The sequence below is a fragment of the Carcharodon carcharias genome, chromosome 2, assembly GCF_017639515.1.
Source record: "Carcharodon carcharias isolate sCarCar2 chromosome 2, sCarCar2.pri, whole genome shotgun sequence".
Classification (NCBI taxonomy): domain Eukaryota; kingdom Metazoa; phylum Chordata; class Chondrichthyes; order Lamniformes; family Lamnidae; genus Carcharodon; species Carcharodon carcharias.
Window position 1 is genome coordinate 162813984 of NC_054468.1, and position 25495 is coordinate 162839478.

The following is a 25495-nucleotide window of genomic DNA, read 5'->3' on the forward strand; positions in this document are numbered from 1 at the left end:
ACTAAATTAAGGGAGATTTGACATTTCCAATTTTTTGTTGGCAGATGTGGAACCACTTCAGACTCACTTAGCTTCTATCCTGGCCTGCCCAATAAAGATAATCACTAGTTGCTCAACTAATGTTTGCAAAAGGGTTGGAATTGCTAATGGTAGGAGAATTGGTGGGGGTCGTTCAACCAGAGAAGGAAACAAAGGAGCCAGAGACACTTCACAGAGGAAAACATTGTTTTCTAATAAATTCTCCATGGTGGGAAGGTGGGGGTAAATGTGCATCACCTGATTACCATGCTTCAGAGCACCATCGCCATGTTTTTTTTTGCCAGGATTTTATTTGTCAACCTCAACCAATTTGTGATGGCTTCTTTTCTGTCTCTTAGCTCCTCCTTTAGAAGCACAGCTTCTAGGGGAAGGTGATTTCCAGTTAATTGGTTATATAATCAATGTTAAGTTTTGAATGATTTAGCACATCCTGAAATTACAATTATCTGTAAGTCAAAAGGGACATCTTAACTGTAACGTTTTAACAGTTCTTGGAATTTTGTTCATGTAGGTGAAACATTCCAGTTGTTAGCAGCCTCAACTTCAGATGCACTGGCAGCAGACCATTCTGGGGGTGAGTCCATTGAATGAGGAAGCATTTAGTAGTAATCGCTTCGTAGTAAAGATAGCATTTATAATAGTGCATTAAGATTTAGGCCTGACCTTACAGAAAATGAGAAAATACAAAAATATGAATGATACTGTCTTGCAAGACAAATGATTTTCACTTTTTTTCTCATTTAATGGTTTCAGATTAAATTAGTGATTGTGAATTACCTCAATTTTTTTATTAATTGTCATTAATTGACTTTAACGGTCACAATTCCTGTTCTCTTTTCTTCCTCTTTCTTACTAGCTTTCTTCACTCCTTCCTCACTCTCTTCTTCTCTTTCTTTCTCCTGCCTTCCTTTCTGCCCTTCCCTTCCTCTCCTTTCCTTCATGCTTTTCCTTTGTTTGCTCCATTCCCACCTGCTTATTTCTCCACCCCCTGACTGTTTCCATTCTCCCTCTGCTTCCTTCTGCCTCCCTTTCATTTCTTCCTCCTTCTCCCTTCCTCCCTCCTCATAGAATTGTACAATGGGCTCATTCTGTGCTGTAACCATTCGGCCTGTCGTGTACATGCCTGTTCTCTGCAAGAGCAACTCTGCTAGCCCAACTCCACAACCCTCTCCTTGTATACCAGTGATTTTCTTCTCTTCAGGTGTTTATCAAGTTATCTTTCCTCTCATCTTCTCTTTCTTTCCCCAACATTCCTTCCCGCCTTTCTCCCTTTCCTTCCTTTCATTTTTTTTGTTCTTTGCTCCAATCTCCTTCTTCTTTCTCCCTCCCTCTGCTTCCATTGTCCATCTTTTTCCTTCTTCTCTACTTCTTCTTCTCCATCCCTCCCTCTCCTTTCTCCTCCACTCCCTCTCCACCACATTCTCAGATCGTGCATTCCAGATCAAAGGTTTTTCCTCATGTTGTCATTGCTTATTTTGCCAGTCACCTTCATTTTTATTTATTCATTCATGGGATGTGGGTGTTGCTGGCTAGGCCAGCATTTATTGCCCATCCCTAATTCTCCTTGTGAAGGTGGTGGTGAGCCGCCTTCTTGAACCACTGCAGTCCCTGTGGTGTAGGTACACCCATGGTGCTGTTAGAAAGGGATTTTCGGGATTTTGGCACAGTAACAGTGAAGGAATGGCTCCTATCCATCCTCAGGACTGAAGAGCCTCATTACTGGAACTCTTGACATAAAACTTTTCTGAATCCTCTCTAAACCCTTTACATCCTTCCCAAAATGTGGTGCTCAGAATTGGACACAGTGCTCCATCTGATGCCGAACCAGTGTTTCTTAAAGGTTCATTGTAATTTCCTCCCTCTTCCCCCCCTCCCTTCCCCTCCCTCCCCCTTTTCCATCCCCTCCTCTTCCTCCCATTTCCTCCGTCCCTCTCCCTCTCTCTCTTTTCCTCCCTCCTTTCTCTCTTCCTCTTCATTTTTCCCTCTTCATCACCCTCTTCCTCTCCTTCTCTCTTCCTCCATGTCTTCTCTCCCTTTTCTTCCCTCCCACTTTCTTCGTCCCTTTCCTCCGTCCCTCTTTCCCCCTCTCCCACTCTTGTTTCTTCTTCCTTCATCCCTTTTTATTAATTCATTTACGGGATGTGGGCATCGCTGGCTAGGCCAGCATTTATTGCCCATCCCCAATTGCCCTAGAGAAAGTAGTGGTGAGCTGCCTTCTTGAACCACTGCAGTTCCTGTGGTGTAGGTACACCCACAGTGCTGTTAGGGAGGGAGTTCCAGGATTTTGACCCAGCAACAGTGAAGGAACGGCGATATCTTTCCAAGTCAGGATGAGTAGCTTGAATGGGAACTTCCAATGATGGTGTTCCCATGTATCTGCTGCCCTTGTCCTTCCAGATGGTAGCGGTCGTGGGTTGGAAGGTGCTGTCTGAGGAGTGTTGGTGAGGTTCTGAAGTGCATCATGTAGATGGTACACACTGTTGCCACCATTCGTCGGTGGTGTAGGGAGTGAATGCTTGTGGATGGGGTGCCAATCAAGTGGGCAGCTTTGTCCTGGAAGGCAAGTGTAAAGTATTCCATTACACTCATGACAGACATGCCCTGGGGAGTCAGGAGGTGAGTTACTCACCACAGGCTTCCTAGCATCTGACCTGCTCTTGTAGTCACAGTATTTATATGGCTAGTCCAGCTCAGTTTCTGGTCAATGGTCAATGATAACCTCCAGGATATTGACACTGGGGGATTCAGAATGGTAATGCCACTGAATGTCAAGGGGCAATGGTTACATTCTCTCTTGTTGGAAATCGTCATTGCCCAGCACTTGTGTGGTGTGAATGTTACTCTCCACTTGTCAGCCCACACCTGGATATTGTCCAGGTCTTGCTACATTTGGCTATGGACTGCTTCAGTATCTGAGGAGTTGCGAATGGTGCTGAATATTGTGCAATCATCAGCATATCCCCATTTCTGACCTTAGATGGAAGGAAGTTCATTGATAAAGCAGCTGAAGATGGTTGGGCCTAGGACACTACTCTGAGGAACTCCTGCAGTGTCTGGAACTGAGATGATTGACCACCATCAACCACAACCATTTTCCTTTGTGCAATCAGTGGAGAGTTTTCCCCCTAATTCACATTGACTCCAGTTTTACTAGGGCTCCTTGATGCCACACTCAGTCAAATGCAGCTGTAGGGGTTCTCCTTTTCCCTCCCCACATTTAAGTTCGTGACACCAGATTGACAAGTATATGGCTTGAACAGAATGACCAGCAAGACAAATTTCTTCTGATAATTCACAATTGCTTTATTGAATCACCTACAACCCCACAGTACAAAACCCCAAAATTTAAAACAACCCATTCGCAGTACCTGACACGAAGTTACCACGACTCGGGCTTAAACTTACAAAAATGCTAACTCCACACAAAGTCTCCATAATTCGTTTTAAATTTACAAAAACAGAGGCAAGACATCACATCTTGTCCTGAAGCCTTAAGAAAAATCCCTTAGACCAATATCACCAAGGCCAATTTACAAGGTACCGACAAAAAACAACATGGGAACGATTTTCCACTCGTTGGGCAGGTGCAGTGGACAGGCCTGGGAGCGGCCAAGAAACAGTCCACCACCTGCGATCAGGCCCCGACTGCAATTTCACACTGGATGACCAATTAACGGCCAGCCAGCATGAAATGTATGCTGTGCCTCAAAGCTGACAGGGTGGGGGCAGGAAGAGTGCGAGTGCTGAAGTTTGCCCATGCGTGGGGGTGCACTCATTGAAAGCTTGCTGAAGGCACAGTTCTGCCCCAGGGAGCTGAAGGATTTAAAAATTAAAAATAAAGATTTGAAAAATAATGGAAACGTCCCCACATGTGACTCTGTCAGATGAACAGGGGCATGTTAAAAATTAATTAAAACATTTTTTACTGCTTTTTTATTCACTGTTGGAAACCTCATCCAGCCCATGGATGAGGTTTTGCAACAAATGCAAAGGCTGCCTGGCTTATTTGCCTGCCCGTCATCTGTAAGATTAGACGGGAAACGAAAAATTCAACTTAATTACCAGCTTTAGGACCTTCATAGGCCTCTTAATTGTCAGTGGGTGCACTGCCGACTGTCGCGCATGCCCGCCAACTGAAATATCGTCCGAGTGCACAATGACGTTGGGACGCTCGCCTGACATCATCGTGTGCTATTTTATTCTCAGGCATGTCAGGTGCACGCCCGCATGCCAAGCTGAAAATCTTGCCCCAAGTTTTCGCCCCAAGCCTTCACAAAATCTTCAGACCAATATCGCTATAGTTTTGCTGAAATTTACAATCCCCATCATGATTAGTCTATTTGTGTTGAATGTAGGCCTGAGTCAAGGTGACCAAACTTGACCTTTCTTCTGACTGCAGCCCAAAACCTTCAGGCCAATAGACTCATAGATGTTTACAGCACAGAAGGAGGTCATTACGCCCATTGTGTCCGTGCTAGTCAACAAAGATCTGACTACACTAATCCCATTTTCCAGAGCTTGGCCCATAGCCCTAGAGGCTATGGCAACACAAGCGAACATCTAAATACTTCTTAAATGTTACGAGAGTTTCTGACTCAGCCACCCTTTCAGGCAGTGAGTTCCAGACTCCCACCACCCTCTAGGTGAAATATTTCTCCTCAACTCCCCTCTCAGCCTTCTACCTCTTACCTTAAATCTATTTCCCCTGGTTATTGACCCCTTTACTAATGGAAAAAGTGCCTTTCTATCCACCCTATGTCCCTCATAATCTTATACACCTCTATCAGGTCCCCTCTCAACCTTCACTTTTCCAAGGAAATCAACCCCAACCTATGCAATCTTTCCTCTATAGCTCAGACCCTCCAGCCCAGTTAGCACCTAGGTAAATCTCCTCTGCACCCTCTCCAGTGCAATAACATCCTTCCTATAACGTGGTGACCAGAACTGCAAGCATTACTCAGTTGTGGCCTAACCAGTGTTTTCTACAGTTCCAGCATAACCTCCCTGCTCTTGTATTCTATGCCTTGGCTAATAAAGGCAAGTATCCCGTTTGCCTTCTTAACCACCTTTATCTACCTGCCCTGCTACCTTCAGGGATCTATGGAGATGCACACCAAGGTCCCTCTAATCTTCAGTACTTTCCAGGGTCCTACCAGTGCAATCCCTTGCCTTGTTAGCCCTCCCCAAGTGCATTACCTCACACTTTTCCAGGTTGAATTCCATTTGCCACTGCTCTGCCCACCTGACCAGTCCATTGATACCCTCCTGCAGTTTACGGCTATCCTCCTCACTATTTACCACCCGACCAATTTTCATGTCATCCGCTAACTTCTTGATCATACCCCCTACAGTTAAGTTCAAATAATTTATGTACACCACAAACAGCAAAGGCACCGAGACCAGTGGAACTCCACTGGAAACAGACTTCCAGTCGCAGAAACACCCCTGTACCATCACTCTCTGTTTCCTGCCTCTCAGCCAATTTTGAATCCAACGTGCCAATTTGCCTTGGATCCCAAGGGCTCTTACTTTCTTGACCAGTCTGCCATGAGGGACCTTATCAAAAGCCTTCCTAAAGTCCATGTAGACCACATCAAATGCATTATCCTCATTAACACTCCTGGTTACTTCCTCAAAAAATTTGATCAAATTTGTCAAGCATGACCTTCCCTCAACGAATCCACACTGACTATCCATGATTAATCCATGTCTCTCCAAGTGCAGATATATTCTGTCCCTCAGAATTCTTTCCAGTAACTTCTCTGCCACCGAGGTTAGACTGACTGGCCTGTAATTTCCTGGTCTATCCCTTCCTCCCTTTTTAAATAATGGGACAATGTTAGCAGTCCTCCAGTCCTCTGGCACCTCACCTGTGGCCAGAGAAGATTTGAAAATTACTGCTGGGGTCCCTGATATCTCTTCTGTTGTCTCCCTCAACAGCCTGGGATACATCTCATCCGGGCCTGCAGATTTATCCACTTTTAAGGCCGCTAAACCTGCTCGTACCTCCTCTCTCTCTCTATGTCAATTTCCTCTAATATTTCACAGTCCTCCACACTGATGTCTATACCTGTGTCATCCTTTTACATTTGGAAGACAGACGCAAAGTATTCATTGAGGATTGTACCCATGTCCTCCGGATCCACACACTGATTACCTGTCCTGAATTGGCCCTACTCTTTTCCTAGTTACTCTCTTGCTCTTTATATATTTAAAAAACCCCTTTCCTTTATTCTACCCAACAATGCTTTCTCATGCACAGTCTTAGCTTTCCTAATTTCCCCCTGCATTTTTATACTCCTCTAGGAACTCTGCTGTATTGAGCCCTCAGTATCTGCCATAGGCTTCTCTGTTATCCTTAATCCTAATCTTTATGTCCCATGACATCCAGGGTTTTCCGGACTTGGTCCCCCCCGCCGTCTTAACAGGAACATATTTGCCTTGTATTTCACTATTTCCTCTTCGAATGCCTCCCACTGCTTTGACACAGTTTTATCTGCAAGTAGCTGCTCCCAATCCCAATATCACCACAATGTGGCTGGAAACACTTACAATCCCCAACACGGCTGGTCTGTCCAGTGTTGACTGTAGGCCCAAGTCGAGGTGACCAAACTCGACCCTTCTTCCAACTGCAGCCCAAAACCTTCAGGCCAATATCACCGCAATATGGCTGAAAACACGTAATCCTCAACACAGCTGGCCTGTCCTGTGTAGAATGCAGGCCTGAGTCAAGGTGACCAGCCCTGACCCTCTTTCCAACTGCAGCCCAGATACTCAGATCTGCTCTTCTTTTATAATAATTTAACTCAGACATGTCAAAATGTAGTTCCTGTTCTTCCAATGTCTAGGCAAAGTCCAGACAAATGCCATCAGCTCCTGCTGGTTGAAACAATACAGAGTTTTCCATGGAAGATGTATCCAGACGAATATTATCAGTTCTCATTGTATGAGTAATTTTCCTGCTGATAGAGGTGGCACAGTAACAACACCTGGCTCTAATGAGGATTTGAATGACTCTATTCCAGTACTATTGTCTGTGGTGCAGACCTTAGTTGCATAATTCCTTGAGTGTTTTGTATTGATGATATGTCCTTTGTTTCATTGTATTAGGGTAATCAGATTTCTTGACTGCATTAGTCGATGTCCAAACCCTTTGAGGAGTCACTCTTTTTTCACTAAAAGTCCAAATTAACCCCATTGCTGCCCAGCCCTGTACTGCTGACTGCAGCTTTTCTTTTGTGATTTATACTTCCAGTCATGATGTCAAAACATGTCCGTGGGCTTGAAATTATGTTCCATAAATTTCCCAGTTGGAGGGGATTCTGATCCTGCACAGCCTTGATGTTAAGGGTAATCGCTCTCACCTCACCTCTGAAATTCAGCTCCTTTGTCTGTGTTTGAATTAAGGCTGTAATGAGGTCAGAATTTGAGTAACCTTGGCGGAAACCAAATTGAGCATCAGTGAGCAGGTTATTGCTAATCAAGTGCTGCTTGATGGCACAGTTGATGACCCCTACCATCACTTTACTGATGATCAAGAGTGGACTGAAGGGGCGGTTATTGGCCAGGTTGGATTTGTCCTGCTTTTTGTGTACAGGACATGCCTGGCCAATTTTCCACATAGCACTGGTGGATACCAGTGTTATAGCTGTACTGGAACAACCTGGCTAGGGACGTGGCAAGTTCTGGAGCACAAGTCTTCCGTACTATTGCCAGAATACTGTCAGGGCCCATAGCCTTTGCAGTGTCCAGTACCTTTAGCGATTTCTTGATATCACGTGGAGTGAATCAAATTGGCTGAAGACTGGCATCTGTGATGCTGGGAACCTCTGGAGGAGCCCGAGATGGATCATCCACTCGGCACTTCTGACTGAAGATTGTTGCAAATATTTCAACGTTATCTTTTGCACTGATGTGCTGGGTTCCTCCATCATTGAGGATGGGGTTATTTGTAGAGCCTCCTCCTCCAATAAATTGTTTAATTGTGCACCACTATTCATGATGGGATGTGGCAGGACTGCAGAGCTTAGATCTGATCTGTTGGTTGTGGAATCGCTTAGCTCTATCGCTTGCTATTAATGCTGTTTGGCTTACAAGTAGTCCTGTGTTGTAGCTTTACCAGGTTGACATCTCATTTTTAGGTATACCTTGTGCTGCTCCTGGCATGCCCTCTTCATTGAACCAGGGCTGATCCCCTGGCTTGGTGGCAATGGTAGAGTGGGGATATGTCAGGCCATGAGGTTACAGATTGTGGTTGTATATAATTCTACTGCTGTTGATGGGCCACAGCGCCTCATTGGTTGCCCAGTCTTGAGTTGTGAGATCTACTCGAAGTCTATCTCATTTGGCACGGTGGTGTTGACACACAACGCGATGGAGGGTATCCTGAATGTGAAGATGGGACTTTGTCTCCACAAGGACTGTGCGGTGGTCGCTCCTACTGATCCTGTCATGGACAGATATGTCTGTGGCAGGCAAGTTGGTGAGGATGAGGTCAAGTTTGTTTTTCCTTCTTATTGGTTCCCTCGCCACCTGCCACAGACCCAGTCTAGCAACCATGTCCTTTAGAACTCGGCCAGCTCAGTCTGTGGTAGTGCTACCAAGCCACACTTGGTGATTGACATTGAAGTTCCCCACCCAGAGTACATTCTGCGCCTTTGCCACCCTCAGTGCTTCCTCCAAGTGGTGTTCAACATGGAGGAGTACTGATTCATCAGGTGAGGGGGGTGCTCATGGTAATCAGCAGGAGGTTTCCTTGCCCATGTTTGACCTGATACCATGAAACTTCATGGGGGCCGAAGTCTTTCCCCCCCCGACCCTTCCTCCCCACTTCCAACCTCTTCCCCACCCACTTCCACCCCTTTCTCCCACCCTCATCTTCTTCCGCCCTCCTTCCCTCTTCCTCCCTCAGCAGGATGGAGACCCAGAGTCTCAGGAGTCACAAAACAGGTGGCTTGCCTAGAGAATCAGCATGAGGTGTGTGCCCACATATCAGAGTAGCCTGTGCACTGTGGAGTCATGGGATGAGAACGGAGGAGTCCATTAAGCTCATGTGCCGTATAGTAATACACTGCTTGGAACACATGCGCTCTTCCGTTGAGAGAATGGCCAAGCACTTATGTGGCTTCACTATGATCGAATGCAGAAACAGTTGCACTGACATGCACAGACTGCTTGCTATAGTCTGTAGCAGTGGTATGTCAGCGGTGCAAATGGCACAAAGACACAGAGCGGATGACAGCTGCGCCCATGCTGGTGGTTCTCTCAAGTGATCAACAGTCCCATGAAAGTGCTAAGGAGGCAACAGATGGTAATGAAGGGGCCACCTCTCATGGAGCACCACCATCCTTATTTGCCCGTGACATCTCCGAAGATGGAAGCACTTGTAGAGTTACACCCTGTGACAAAGGCTGCCCCTGCAATGACGCCAGTGCAGTAGACTGTGGAAGTGTTGCCCACCTCCTTTCCAACACTAGCAGTTTGAGGTTAACTGCTATGAGTATCTGAGTCCATCCCAGGCAGGCACTAGCAAGCATTTATTTCCTCCAACTCATTCCCAGCGACAGGGTGAGCAACTCTTAGGAGTGACCATGATGAGAGCCTTCTGTGTCGGTGATGTCACCTTTTGGATCACGTGGGTTTTCCTTGCCCTTGGCTTCCTCTTCCTCCTTCTCCTCATCATTGTCAATCCAGTGCTACCCTCTTAAAGGCCCAAACCTCTCTGGAGGGCTATATTATGGAGAGCACAGCAGACCAGCGCAATGCACGAGACTCTCGAGGGAGTGTATAAGAGGGCACCACCTAACCCATCATGATACCTGAACCTCATCATCATGAGGCCAATGGCCTGCTCATTGATGGCCCTTGTTCTCAGGTGGCATTGGTTGTAGTGCCTTTCAGCCTCCGTGGCAGGGTGATGCACCGGTGTCATCAGCCATCTCTTCAAGGACTAAACTTTATCCATTATAAGCCATCCACGGATTTCTGATGGCTCCATGAAGAGCTGCAGCACCTGGTATTGCTAAAGGATGAAGCCATCATGGCAGCTTCCAACATAGTGTGCACATACCTGCATAAAACGCTTGGTGTGATTGCATACCAGTTAATCATTTAGTGAATGGAATCCATTCCTATTAAGGAATCTCCCAAGCAGGTCAGTTGGTGCCTTGATGGCCACATCACTGATCGCCTGCACCTGAGGAAATACAGCGAAGAGGTAAATCCCACTGCCTTTAGAGTTTGAGTGCCACTATACACCTGGAATTCAATGTAATCCCATGTACTCTTGAACAGAGCATACATTACCTCTGCCATTCAATAATATGCTGCTGCCTGCAAGATGTCACTAATGTCTGCTACTGCTTCTTAGAAGGGACTGGTTGCAAAAACAATGCAAGGCAATTGTGACTTTTATTGCCATGAGAAGGCCAGAGCGAAGAGATATTACAGATAATTCTCCTGATGCTGTAGAACTGGTTGCCTCTTAATGAGGGCCTTCTCCGTGCCTTTCCTCTCTAATGCTGCCTTTTGCTGCTGTCCGACTGTCTTGACTCGCTCCCTGCTGTGTTAGTGTCTCCTCCTTGTCATGGTTGAGGCTCTGTGTGAATCCCATGCCTTAATAAGAAACATCCAAACTAGCCTTTAAACACTGAGAAGGAGCTTGTTAAAACCTTAACTAGCCATTTAAATATTTTTAATAAATTATACAGATCTTACTTTCTTTCCAGTAGCAAAGTGCCTGATGGAAAGGTTCTTCATGTGTGGAAGTTGTAAATGTGATCAGCTTTTTTCACTCTGATGATTTTATTTTAATAATATCATTTAGAAAGCTATTCAATCAATATTTACACATATGTGACCAAAATTACAAAGTGATTAGTGATTGTTACCTTGTGAATGTGTCAGAAATAACAACTAAATCACAGAAACTGTTCTCTGAGTACCAGCTGAAAAAAAATCAAATAGCTGTGCAACAGTAAGGCTTCATTGTAATTATAGAAAGTCTCACCCATTGAACTGATATCCAAACAACAAAAGAGGGATTTCTTGTGATTTTGTTTTAAAGTTGTGAAACCAAGACCTACATTCCAGGATAATAAGGTTAAAAAGAATAAAGACTTGGTTAATCAAGAAATAATTAGATGGCCACAAGATTGAATCTTGAAAGCCTTATGACCATAGGAGGAAGGAAAGACTAAGGAGTTGAGGAGTTCCATTTTTGAATTTCATATACAGAATAAGAATAGGAGCCTGTGTAATGAGCCTTGAGTTTAGTACAGGAGATGAAGTGAGCATTTAGGAGAGTTAAGAGAGAAACATTCAGAGATACATAGAACAAGCACTATAAATGGAGAGAGAAGTTTCTAAGTAAAATAGTTGTGTAATATGAGAATTAATATTGGAGAATAAATTACCTGAAAAAAATTAACAACCACATATCGAAGGCAAATATTTAGATCAGCATCATCAACTTTGATACAAATGACATGAAAAAAACACAATTTGACAAAGACAAAAATAAATTGTTTATAATGTGAAAAAAGTAACATTTAAATTCAGGATCAGATTCTAGCCAATAGCAATTAATTTTGACACAATTAGACTACAAAGCAAACCAATTCAAATCAGAGGCAATAATGTTGAGATGACAAGATCCCTCCCTCCAAAAATATAACTTTGTCATATTTGAACAGTGGCAAGAAATCAGTACAACTCAATTGTATGATATAAACTGGCCATCCTCAATGAGATATGAAATTGTGAAAGGAACTTGAGGAATCACCATTCTGATCATGAATAGCTTACCAGAACATCCAATACCTCCAACAGACATTGGCAATGTGAACACACCAATCCATAATCCAGGAAGTAAGCAAGCATGTTGCCAATGCTTTTTGGTGGGTGAAGGAAAGAATACCACATAGAAATGAAGAGGAGTTTTTTTTAAGATTTTGATTCTCACATGCATAAATTCCTTTTGTAACAAAACCTTTTGCACAGTGACAATCCTTCATTAGCTGTATAGTTGTTTCTAGATTGAAATATGACCATAGTACTGTATTCATAGTGGTCAAGAGATATCCATGTATATTACAATACTGCTGCATGTTTATGAAATAAAGTAGGTTAAAAGGCTGCAGTATCAGTTTCTGAAACCACAGAACTGTTTGTTAACAAACAAGGCTCTAGATGAATAATCAAAATGCAAAGTTCTGGGAGCAACTGAGGAACATAAAAATATGAACAAAATATGTCATCTCTTGAAGCACCAATGAGGTTATAATAATTATCTAGCCTTTCATAACACAAGCAATGCTGTTGTATACTTTCTAGTTCTGTCATTAGAAATTGGTAAAACAAGCATGGGTTAAAGAAGTGCATAATAAAATTCAGTTACCATCTGATTTTCCTATATTGTTATTTTGTATGATTTCATAACATGTGCTCTCAATCCTAATTTAAAATGTTCACTCTTTATTAGCTACACCAGTAAATAGTAGGAAAGAGATTTGGGATATCTGGCCAGGGTTTGTCAATATTGTTCTAATTTAGGTTGGGTTCTTGCTCCTTCTCATTTTGATAAATAGTTGATCTAGTATTGGTTTTGATGCACTGTTTCAAGTGTTCTTTAGGCAAATTATGTCAGCTTCAAATTAAATTATTGCTTATGTACCAGGTAAAGTGCAAGTCATTATATTCAGTTTCTTGCTTCATTTTCTTCTCTGATTATTACAAGGATAGATAAATGCTTCTCGAAAGATGGAGAATGGAAAATCCAAATTAGCCATGTCTCCAAGATACTTTCCACACAATAAGATGTATTTTGAAATGTTATACACCATTAGGGGCAAAAACGTTGCATCTGATATGGGAGTGCATTTTATCTTTTTAATCATGTACTAGGCTATCTGGCCTCTATTGACTAGCAAGTGTTACTTTATAGGGTAAGCTCTAAACTAAGGTAAAACTCTCCTGGATTTCTCAATTTTTTCGATTTTGGGATTCCCCCTTGCCTGCACAGGGAGCACATAACGCTTCTGGCACACCCACATAAAATGGTGCCGCGCCCCCAATCGGGGGCACTGATCGGAAGCGCACCTGTGCGTGCTCACCCTTCAACTTCGCCCCCGATGGGGGGAAAATTCAGCCCTAAGGATCACAGGAAGGAAGCAGGTGGACTTTGGGGAAAACAGTGGCAATTGGGATCTGGGTGTATTGGAGAAGAGGGTCATGAATCTGAGTCATGAGCCCTCTGTTAGTGGTGTGTTGCTGGCATAGATGTCATGGCAGGAGGATGCTGAAGAATGGCAGTGGTGGGAGGGTGATCTTGTGTACAAGCACTGGAATGGTGTCGGGATAGAAGTGATTACTAGGTGTCTAAACACAAAGAGGAGTACCCACAGGAAAGGGTATTGAGGAGCCTGCGAACGCTTTTATGGTGGAAGGAGGGGGCTGGAAGCAATGAAAGATGGCTGATGGGATTTGTAAAGAACGGATAAGGTGCTGAGCTTCAGGGCCACAAGAAAAGGGATGCCTTGGCGCAGAAACACCTGTGGGGCCATTATAGAATGTCAAGTGGAGAGGTTACTGAGCACTGGAGAGTGGATGGGAGGTTTTGGGACAATTGAGAGAGGCTTTTGAGTTTAAGGAATTGCAGTTGTTTTATTTTACTGGATTATCTTAGATCTGTGGACATAGCTAGGGCAGGTCAGCAGAAATTAAACCCAACTTAGTAAATGCATCATCTGATATGCAATTTAACTTTAAATAACTTAAACATGGTTCCATGCTTAGTGCCAAGAAAGTTGTTGTTAGACACCCAATGTTCTCCTTCAGAATTGCATAACGTGTATGTTTTTTGGCTTTGACCTAGATAATGACTTTAAATCCTTTAATTGTTAACTGTGCTTTCGTTAAAAGTACAGTTTGTGCTTTAAAGATTTTTTAAGGATTGTTCCAGGTAATTTCAGGCTATAGCATTGATCCACCTGGGTGGCAAAGACGGGCAAGAAAAACACCAGGGGCAAGACCTTCTGGTCAGCGAATGGGGGCCGGGCCCTCTCACTGATGTGTAAAATGATGTGGGAGGACGTCGGGTGGAATTCCCATTTTCAGGTTGGCGGGGGCGCAGCTGAGGCAGCTGCGCGCCTGCCGACCTGTCAACGGCCTATTGAGGCCATTGAAAAACTAATTAAAGTCATTAATGGACCTGCCCATCCAACCTTAAGGTTGGCGGGCAGGCCGGGATCCTTGGTGGGCTTTGGAAAAAGCATGAAAACTCATCCACGGGCGGGATGAGGTTCTATGAGGGAATTTAAATTTTTATTAAAGGTTTCAATAAAAGTTATGGGGGGACATGTCAAGGAAATTTTTTAATCATTTGTATTACAAATTTTAATTCTGCGCCGATCTCCCAGAGGCAGCACTTAACCTCAGGGACATCAGTGCACGTTTTGCGTGCATGTGTGAAAGAGCGCACTCCCAGGTGAGGGAATCCCCCACCCCCCCTGCACAGGGAGCGCACAGCGCTTCCTGGCGGACATCATGCTGGGCGGGTCTTAATTTGTCCACCCACCTAAAATGTCAGTGTGCCCCCAATTATGGACGCCGATCGGAGGCATGCCTGCTCCCGCACTCCCCCCCATAGGGTAGTGAGGCAGGGGCAGGAACAATGAGAGGAAGCAGAAAGAGGTAAAACCACCCATGGGCTCTGGAGCTAAAAAGGCAGCAGGCAGAAGTGTTGGATGAAAGAAATTATTTTTACTAGTCTTGGCACAGCCTGCATTATGAAGGACAGCTTCATCTATCACTGAGATGGAGTTTGGAGAACTCAATCAAAGTATAAGTGTAAGTTTCAGACTGAATAGGGACATAAGATTGAAATAATTTTTTAAATGTTCACAATAATTCAACTTTCTTTGGCATATTCCTTATTTTGCTTTTAACTGTTGAAATGTTCAACTGGAGGAGAAATTAGATGAGACCCAATTCACTCCACATCATTTCTTTTGCCACAATAAAATTGAATTTTACAGAAAGCCGGTTAGAAAGAACAAAAAGAACAACTTGCCTTTTGTTAGCACTTTTCAGGATCATCGGACGTTCCAAAGCACTTTACAGCCAATGAAATACTTTTTGAATTGCAATCACTGTTGTAAGGTAGGAAAGGTGGCTGCTAATTTATGCACATCAAGCTCCCACAGACAGCAGAGGGCCAGCACAGACATGAAGAGCGACCTACTTCTGTGCTGTAACTAACTACTCTATGATTCGAGGAGACTGTAACAAATTTCCTCAGAAATAGCTACTAACATTTTTTTCCTACTTTTTTAACTCAATTTCCTTTCATATCTAATTATTTGTTTTGTTTTTTTCACAGGTAAAGCCAATTTTCAGAACATTAATAGGGTAAGCACAACAATAATGTTCCAATGCTTTACCACTGGGATAAGTTGTAATTACTTGACTATGTGACAGTGTGTTTGAGAAAATTAAAACAGCAATGCCACAGGAGGAATATTTTGTGAGGTTTTGCAGTAACCACATCTGAGAGCACTGCAGAGATCTGAGTGGAAACAATACTAGCTATCTGAAGACATTTTATGTCAAGCTTATGGCCTTGTTGTATTTTAAAAGAACAGAAGTAAAATGTTTAAATCAGTCATCAGCCCCAAGTGATAACTCTTGAAATTCCTAATTATCCAAAGTAACTGCAAGATATGAGAGAAGTTTCTATTCCGATGTAATGTCAACTGATAGGGATACACTGGTTGCAATATTTCTTTTCAAACTGGCTGTGCATTTTTCCTTAATCCAACTTTGAAAATTGATTAGAAATGTATGACATATTCTTATTCAATGTTACACTAAACTGCTTGATCTACGACTTCCCAGGTGTTGGACCAAAAGCATCAAAAACAAACTTTAAGGACAGAAGTACTCTTATGTACAAAAATAAGCATTTGCCACATGAAAATTAGGCCTGTATTTTCACCACAATGGAGAGACTCTCTGTGTGGCAAAAGGCCTGGAAAAGGCCAAAATTTGTAAGTCCTGCCCCCAAATCCAGCATTTCCCATCGTCACAGGGGTGGGATTGGAGTTGGACTGGGGTTCGCACATGCACATGCACAATTCACGGAGGCAGCTGGCCATTTAAATCACCAGCTACCTCCACAAAAGTGGGATTTTGGAAGAACAGGGGTGTGGAATCCAGAATGTACAAAATAGAACAGGTAAGGGGAGGCCTGAACTTGATGGGTGAGTTTGGATAGTCAGGGTATTCCTTTGGAGAGGTAAGGTACCCCTTTGGATAGGGTTCTGGGACCCCTCAGGAAAGGAAGGCACCCTTTTGGATTGTTAAAAGTGAATATGATTATGCACGTTTTATGCACAAAATCATTGGAGCTCTCAAAGAGCTGCCCAGCTGTCAAGGAACTGTCTAGCTGATAGGGAACTATCAAGGAACTTTCTAGCTGGCAAGGAATTGTCCAGCTGTCAAAAAACTATGGAGGAAATTTCCAGCTGTCATGAAGCAGTCCAACTGCCAGGGAGCTGTTAAGGAGCTGTCAAAGCTATCCAGGAAGTTGTCAAGGAACTATCCTAGGAGACTAGGTGAGTTGGCATGGAGGGGGTATGGGCAAAGGGTGGTGGGTGTAGGGCATGAGTTGGCATAGGGGATGCTATGGCTGTCATGGGGTGGCTAAAAGGGCAGTAAATTGGCATAGACAGTATGGGGGCCATTGTAGTGGGTAGAGTGGCATTAGGTTGGCAAAGGCTGAATGGGAAAATTGGGTGGGTACAGAGGAACTAAGTTGGCATGGGGGTATGGGACCATGGCGGTTGGTTAGGGGTGCTGTGTTGGCATAGGTTGGAATGGATGGGGCACATAGAATGTGTGGGGCTTGAGGGGGCGAGGGGTGACAGCTGGAGGAATGTTTTTAGTTTTATCATCTTATTTATTTAAACACGGCACTTGGGCACAGAGGCAGGCCTTGTGCCCAGCCTGCCTCCACACCTGGTAGCCTCAACATTCGTTCTGGGGTCACACGCCCAACTTCTCTTTCTGCCCTATCCCTGATCGAAAATCTGACCTGTGGGTGGACATTTTTAAAGGTTGGGTTCACCAAGGCAGGAAATCTCCCGACTCAGCGAACCTGAGCCGGGGACAACAATCTGAACTTAAATCAGTTGGTGTAAAAAAAAAAGTGATATCACATGACTGATAACCATTTTTAACTTGTTTAAAAATGCAAAATGAATTCAGTACAGCATTTTGCATGTAAAATATACATTTGAGACGACTACATGAAACACAATCTATAATGCATGCCATATCAAATAAAGTACAAAGTGGAACTTTTAAAATTCAAATTTGACATCAAATTTGTTCCCTCCTAATCTCTCCAATCAATCCTGCACTGTTATCGTACCCCTTTACCTAGGTCTCAGAAAGGGAAAATACAACATAACAATAGTCTTTTAATATTTTTGTTATTTCCAATTACTGTGATCTGCAATTGCAAATTATGCCAAATGCTTTCAGGCTTGTTTCCTTTTACTTCACCAGCTGCTTAAATCATGATGCACCCATCCCATGCAACATGTCCCCTGCATAATTATTTTTTCAAAAGGAAATTTTGGGATTATAGATCTATCAATGAATGTAATTCAATCTCAAGATTCTGCTAACTAAAACTGTTCAAGCTTTGCAGTCCATACTGTTTTTAAAAAGTTGCTCAGCTGAGTTGACTGATATCAGTGATGCTACACCTAATGCACTCATAGTCATTACCTATCAGCTGCACACAGCTGAGTATTGTAAGAGAATTGAATTTGAAAACAAAAGAATTATGAAAAGCATTTTCTAAGCAAATCTAAATTTCAAAATGATTTTCTGTTGATTATGGTTCAAAGATGCTTTATTCTTTACTGATAACGCAATTGACATTCCAGCAATTATAAATGTTTTAATCCCAAGGCATATTGTCTACCAACTTTAGCACTCATGAAGTGCAGGGATGCAGAATATTTAATATCTACACCCCATATCTGATGCCCATCAGCATTACTTAGTTATTTAATTAAAACTGTTTTAAAAATTATCTGCCTGAATTTTGGTCTGCATAAATCACTTATATTCTGATCTTTAGAATATGTGAAAATATTGAAAATTACTTGACTTTTTGATTGTATTTGCACAGCGTGTTACTGGATTCCGCATTTTTTAAGTTGTTGCAATCCCCTTAAGAGAACGGTACCTTTAGAAAAAAATTTCAAACTTCCTTTGAGCGACTGAAAGGAGCACACAATAAGATTTCAAGTTTTAAGACTTTTACTATAACAAACAAAGTAGAAGGGACAGTGACTAAACATTATTTCAGTAGGCAATTTATAATCTAAATTATGGAGAAGATCTTCCATTTAACCTCTGCAATGACCAACCGCACCACCCACCACCCCAACAGATTTTGTTCCTTATGTGGACACTACATTCTCCAAGAACCAGTCCAAAATTATTGTTGGTTTCTTCTTCCTTTTCTAGCTGGATAACTTCTACACCCCGAACTGACTTTCAAAGTGAAGAATGATTTGGAGATCCCTCCCTCCAGCAAATCTTCCAGCTTAATTTAAGCTAGCACCAACTTTAAAGCAAGGAGGAGGCGTAGTGGTATTGTCACTGGCCTAGTAGTCCAGAGACCCAGGGTATTGCCCTAGGTATCCGGGTTTGAATCCCACCATGACAGATACTGGCATTTGAATTCAATCAATAAAACTTTTGTAACATCTATGAAGTATTTAGATGTTCACTTGCTTTGCCATAGCCACCAGGGCTATGGGCCAAGCGCTGGAAAATGGGATTAGTGTAGTCAGATCTTTGTTAACTGGTGTGGACACATTGGGCCGAATGGCTTCCTTCTGTGCTGTAAACGTCTATGAGGCTATGAGTAAAAATCTGGAATTAAAAGTCTAATGACGACCATGAAACCATTGTTGTAAAAACCCATCTGGTTCATTAATGCCCTTTAGGGAAGGAAATCTGTTGTCCTTACCTGGTCTAGCCGTCATGTGACTCCAGACCCACAGCAATGTGGTTCACTCCTAACTGCCCTCTGAAATGGCCTAGCAAGCCACTCAGATGTATCAAACCACTAGAAAGCCTATAGGAATGAATCCAGATGGACCACCGACATCAGCCAAGGCAATGGAAATGACAACTTCAAACTCAACCCTATTGACCCTGCGAAGTCCTCCTTAGTAACATCTGGCGGCTTGTGCCAAAATTGGGAGAGCTATCTCACAGACTGGTCAAGCATCAACCTGACATAGTCATATTCACAAAATTATGCCTTACAGATAATGTCCCAGGCAACACCATCACCATCAATGGGTATAAACTGACATTGGCAATACTGACCTAGCAGAGGTGGCTGGTACACAGTCAGGAAGGAGTTGCCCTGGGAGTCCTCATCATCGACTCTGGAATCCATGAAGTCTCATGGCATCAGGTCAAATGTTGGCAAGGAAACCTCCTGCTGATTATCACGTACCACACCCCCACACCCACCACCACCACTCCCAGGCCCCCACACACCCACAACCCCCCCCCCCCACCTCAGCTGAAGAATCAGTACTCCTCACTGTTGAACACCACTTGGAGGAAGCAGTGAGGGTGGCAAGGGCGCAGAATGTACTCTAGGTGGAGGGCTTCAATGTCCATCACCAAGTGTGGCTCGGTAGCATCACTATAGACTAAACTGGCCGAGTACAAAATGACATAGTGGTAATACTGGGTCTGTGGCAGGTGGTGAGGGGACCAACGAGAGGGAAAAACATACTTGACCTCATCCTCATCAACCTGCCTGCCGCAGATGCACCTGACCATGACAATATCGGAAGGAGTGACCACCACACAATCCTGTCTTCACATTGAGGGTAACCTCCATTGTGTTGTGTGGCACTCCCACTGTGTCAAATGGGATAGATTTCGAACAGATCTAGCAACTCAAGACTGGGCAACCATTGCAGCGCTGTGGGCCATCAACAGCAGCAGAATTGTATACAACCACAATCTGTAACCTCATGGCCTGGCATATCCCCCACTCAACCATTACCATCAAGCTGGGGGATCAACCCTGGTTCAATGAAGATTGCAAAAGTGCATGCCAAGAGCAGCGCCAGGCACACCTAAAAATGAGGTGTCAACCTGGTGAAGTTACAACAGAGAACTACTTGCATGCCAAACAACCTAAGCAGCAAGCGATAAACAGAGTGAAGCGATACCACAACCAACAGATCAGATCTAAACTCTGCAGTCCTGCCACACCCAGTTGTGAATGGTGGTGGACAATTAAACAACTCACTGGGGGAGGAGGCTCCACAAATATCCAACCCTCAATAATGGGAGAGTCCAGCACATCAATGCAAAAGATAAGGCTGAAGCATTTGCAACAATTTTCAGGTGCCAAGTGGACGATCCATCTCAGCCTCCTCGGGAGGTCCCCAGCATCACAGATGCCTGATGTCTTCATCAGGTGTCTTCAGCCAAGTCGATGTCAAGAAACAGCTGAAGGCACTGGATATTGCAAAAGCTGTGAGCCTCTGACAATATTCCAGCAATAGTACTGAAGACTTGTGATCCAGAACTAGCCAGGCCCCTAGCCAAGCTGTTCCAGTACAACTGCAACACTGACATCTGCCCAGCAGTGGGAAAATTGCCCAGGTATGTCCTGTACACAAAAAGCAGGACATTTACAACCTGGCCAATTACCGACCCATCAGTCTACCCTTGATCATCAGTAAAGTGATGGAAGGGGTCATCAACAGTGCACCTGCTTTCAGACGGTCAGTTTGGGTTCTGCCAGTGTCATTTAGCTCCTCACTTCAATACAGCCTTGGTTCAAACATGGACAAAAGAGTTGAAATCCAGAGGTGAGGTGAGAGTGACTGCCCTGACATCAAGGCAGCATTTAACTGAGTGTGGCATCAAGGAGCCCTAGCAAAACTGGAGCGAATGGAAATTGGGGGGAAAATCTCCACTGGTTGAAGTCATCCCTAGCACAAAGGAAGATGGTTGTGCTTGTTGGAGGTCAATCATCTCAGTTGCAGGATATCACTGCAGGAGTTCCTCAGGATAGTGTCCTCAGCCCAACCATCTTCAGCTGCTTCATCAATGACCTTGCTTCCATCATAAGTTCAGAAGTGGAGATGTTCGCTGATGATTGAACAATGTTCAGCACTACTAGCAACTCCTCAGAAACTAAAGCAGTCCATGTTCAAATGCAGCAAGACCTGGATGATGTCCAGGTTTATGCTGACAAGTGGCAAGTAACATTTGTGCTACAAAAGCTCCAGTCAATAACCATCTCGAACAAGAGAGAATCTAACTGTCGCCCCTTGACGTTCAATGGCATTACCATCGCTGAATCCCTCACTGTCAACATCCTGGGGGTGACTGTTGACCAGAAACTGAACTGCACTAGCCATATAAACACTGGCTACAAGAGCAGGTCAGAGGCTAGGAATCCTGCAGCAAGTAACTCACCTCCTGACTCCTCAAAGCCTGTCTGCATTCTACAAGGCACAAGTCAGGAGTGTGATGGAATACTCTTCACTTACCTGGATGAGTGCGACTTCAGCAACACTCAAGAAGCTTTACACCATCCAGGACAAAGGGGCCCGCTTGATTTGGCACCCCTTCCACAAACATTCACTCCCTCCACCGCCAACGAACAGTGGCAGCAGTATGTACCATCTACGAGATGCACTGCAGGAACTTAACAAGGCTCCTGAGACAGCACCTTCCAAACTCGCGACCTCTACCATCTAGAAGGACAAGGGCAGCAGACACATGGGAACGCCACCATCTGGAAGTTCCTTTCCAAGCCACACACCATCCTGACTTGGAAATATATCGCCATTCCTGCACTGTCACTGGGTCAAAATCTCTGAACTCCCTTCCTAATAGCACTGTGGGTATACCTGTGGGTGTTCAAGAAAGCAGCTCACCACCACCTTCTCAAGACAATTAGGGACGGGCAATAAATGCTGGTCTGGCTAGCGATGCCCACATCCATGAATAAATAAAAAGGAAGAATTTAGTCTCTTCAATCATTGTGTGAACTCTAACCCATATCCTGCCTGGTGAATAATGGAGACTTGTTGTCTCTATCTCTCTGCCCTTTCTCTCTCTTTCTCTCTCTCTCTCCTATTTTTGCAGACTGACATTGTATGTGAGGTTCAGTAATGTTTAGGAAAATCCTACAACCTAATCCTACAGTGACTTCCTATGGACTTATCCCCTCTCAAAGTCCACCTCCATGGTAACATGAATCACATGGGCCTTGTATCCACATAGAAATGGTAATTAGTTATCCTCTAGATGCCCAACTTCATTCTATCCTGGAATTGAATAGACATTTTAAAGTATAACCATTTGTAAAATCTGACATTCCTAATGCCTCCCATGGATTTGGAGACTAGCAGTCGATCCACCATCAGCACAGGTGTTCTGGCCATTATTTGCAGGTGTGGATGTCTCGCACCTTCTTCCCATTAAGAGAACCTGAGCCCTTCTTTAACCTTTAACAACCAAGCCACCCAGGGTGTTTGTCAGCAGAATTAGAGCAGGTCACATGACCCTTTTCATTCCTCCATCTTACCTAAAATTAAAGGATTGTGCTGAAACACAACAATCTTATAAACCTTGTACCTGTAACAAATTTATGACTTTTTCCATAAAATGGCTATAAATGGTTTAGTCCAAAGGAAGCCCAACACACCTGGGGACTGATTGATATACATAAAAATGGTGCTTTTTGGCCATAGCAGTAATTGCTATGCTACAGGGCTTAATTGTTTGTTCAAGTTTCAGTACAACTAATGATTCCTTTGCAATAGTTTAGTTACTTTTAATTGTTACAAATGCTGAAAGTATATTAATTTTTATGGATAATATGCTATTCCTCTAATTTACTTAGTACCTGAACCCTAACATGCAAGCAGTGGTCTATGAATTAAACTCCCATGTAGAACAGCGGATGGACCCTGGCAGTGACAACAGACTACTTTTGTTTGAATTGTGTAACATCATAAAAACAGGTAGGGTGTTACATTTGTAAAATCCTGCATATAGAAAATATCTAATTGCTTGATTATTCTTTTGTGAAACTAAGACTGTATATTTTGTTTTCGTTTCCCTTTTTCCTTGTCCACTACTTGTCATGTACTTTCTCCAGCCAAGATGATGTGTTAGAGATCAATGCCTAGGCCCCCATCAGTGCTGTTTGGAAGTGCCATTACAAGGTACCCAAAGGAACCCAAGTTCCATTAGTTCCAATAGCAATTGGAAAATTAAAGTTGTGATACCTGGATCTATGAAATAGCATAATCATGTCAACCTAGCTACTCTATAAAGTTATTTTTTTTTAAATGGATAAAGGCTTTTCTCTGACTAGCCATGACTCATATCAGAGGAATTTCTAACCTTCAGAAACTGTCAGGGACCTCGTAACCTTTAAAGAGGCACTAATGCCCCTGTGACTGCAGAAAATCAAATTCCAAAGAAATGCACCAGCCCCCTTTACACTTCTAAGGCAGAGCTGGCTAAGGGGAGAAATCAATAATCAAAAAGGCCTTTCTGTTTACGGATGGTTAGTGAGAGGAGAAATCAAGGCTTTTTAAATTAATCCCCCTCCATTCCATAACACATTCTACATAATAAAAACAGAGAATGCTGAGTTGAGAGACTGGTTAGCAAAGCATATGGGATTTTGAGTTTAATAAATAGAGATATTGAGTACAGAAGTGGGGAAGTTATGCTGAACCTTTATAAAGCTCTGGTTAGGCCCCAATTAGTCCAGTTCTGTCATCACACTTTGGGAAGGATGTGCAGGTCCTTGAGAGGGTGCAGAGGAGATTTACCAGAATAGTTCCAGGGCTGGGGATTTTAGTTAAAAGGTTAGGTTGGAAAAGCTGGCGTTGTTCTCAATTTTTGTTGTGGTACATGCATCACAATAAGTTAATATGCAGGTACAGCAAGTGATTAGGAAGGCAAATGGAATGTTATCATTTATTACAAGGGAATGGAATATAAAAGTAAGGATGCTTTGCTACAGTTGTACAGGGTGTTGGTGAGATCACATCTGGAGCACTGTGTACAATTTCTACTTCCTTATTTAAGAAAGGATATAATTGCATTAGAAGCAATTCCCTGCCCAGAGAGCTATGGGAGCTTAGTCATTATTTTCAAGACTGAGATCGATAGATTTCTACATATTAAACACATAGGAGGATACGGGGGTAGTGCAGGAAAATGGTGTTGAAGTAAGAGATCTTTCATGATTGAATTGAATGGCAGAGCAGGCTCAAAGGGCTGAATGGCCTACCCCTGCTCCTATTTCTTATGTTCTCCATGGAGCAATGGAGATTGAGGGAGATTTGCTAGAAGTTTAGAATGTTATGATAGGCTTAGATGAGGTACAAAAGGAAAAACTTCCCGTTAGCCGATGGTACAAGAACTAGGAACTAAGAATAACAGATTAATGGGAAGAATTTTGCGCCTCACGGGCAGGTATGTGCCCGACCTGATCGGGCGTAAAATAAGAAGATATCGGGCTAGCGTCCTGACGTCATCCTGCACACGCGCAGTCTTCAGGTCGACGGGTGTGTCCACCATCAATTAAGAGGCCACTTAAGGCCATTACAAACCCATTTGAACTCGATTTCGCACTCGTTTCATGAGCAAAACGGGCAGGCGGGCAAGCCCATGTTTTGCAACACCTCATCCAAGTGTGGGATAAAAAGGGCCAGCAGTATTGCCAGTGTGAGTAGTGAGGAGTTTAAGAGATGGTTTGCTGCTGGTTGCTTATTTGAACTTGACAACTTCATCTCCGTTCTGAGCTTCATTCTTAGCATTTCTAGGCTTCATTTCAGGACTCATTGGTGTCTCGAAAGCCCCCGGAAGATTTTATCGACCCTTCCAGGTATCAGACAGCCTTCTGTGATCCTCCTCCTTCCATCTCTGGGGACAAGGGTGTCCCTCCTGACAGCCCCCTTTTCCAGGAGGACCTTGAGGCACTCATCTGAAAACTGGGGGGGGGGCAGGTGCCCAACCAACCTGCCTTCCTGCCTGGCGTCTCCAGCCACACTTGATGCCATAACTTCAGCGTTCACAACGCAGAAGATATGTTCTTCTCTGGCAACCTTCAAGGAGCAACTTTTTAAACCGGCCACATGGCCGCCATTGGACCCAGCGACTGACAGGCCCCCAGCCCCGCCCGCCCCTTTCTGACCATTGGCAGTTCACGTTTCATGCTGGGCCAGCCTTAATTGGCCAGCCTGCATGAAATTGCTGTCGGGGGCTAATGGCTGGCAGCGGGCCATTTCCTGACTGGTCGCAGGCCCGCCAATCACGCCCGCCCGCCAAGGGTAAAATTCAGGCCAATGTCTTGGGCAAG

At 43.8% G+C, this 25495-nt stretch overlaps 1 protein-coding gene across 1 annotated transcript in view; it reads left to right on the plus strand.

Annotated features, from left to right (window-relative positions):
• Window positions 1–25495, plus strand: part of pde10a (phosphodiesterase 10A) — a 414859-nt gene that overhangs the window by 30618 nt on the left and 358746 nt on the right. The window contains exons 3-4 of the mRNA XM_041207024.1: window positions 15419–15447; window positions 23018–23138. Coding sequence (XP_041062958.1) covers window positions 15419–15447; window positions 23018–23138 — 150 coding nt within the window. The remainder of the gene's footprint in view (window positions 1–15418; window positions 15448–23017; window positions 23139–25495) is intronic.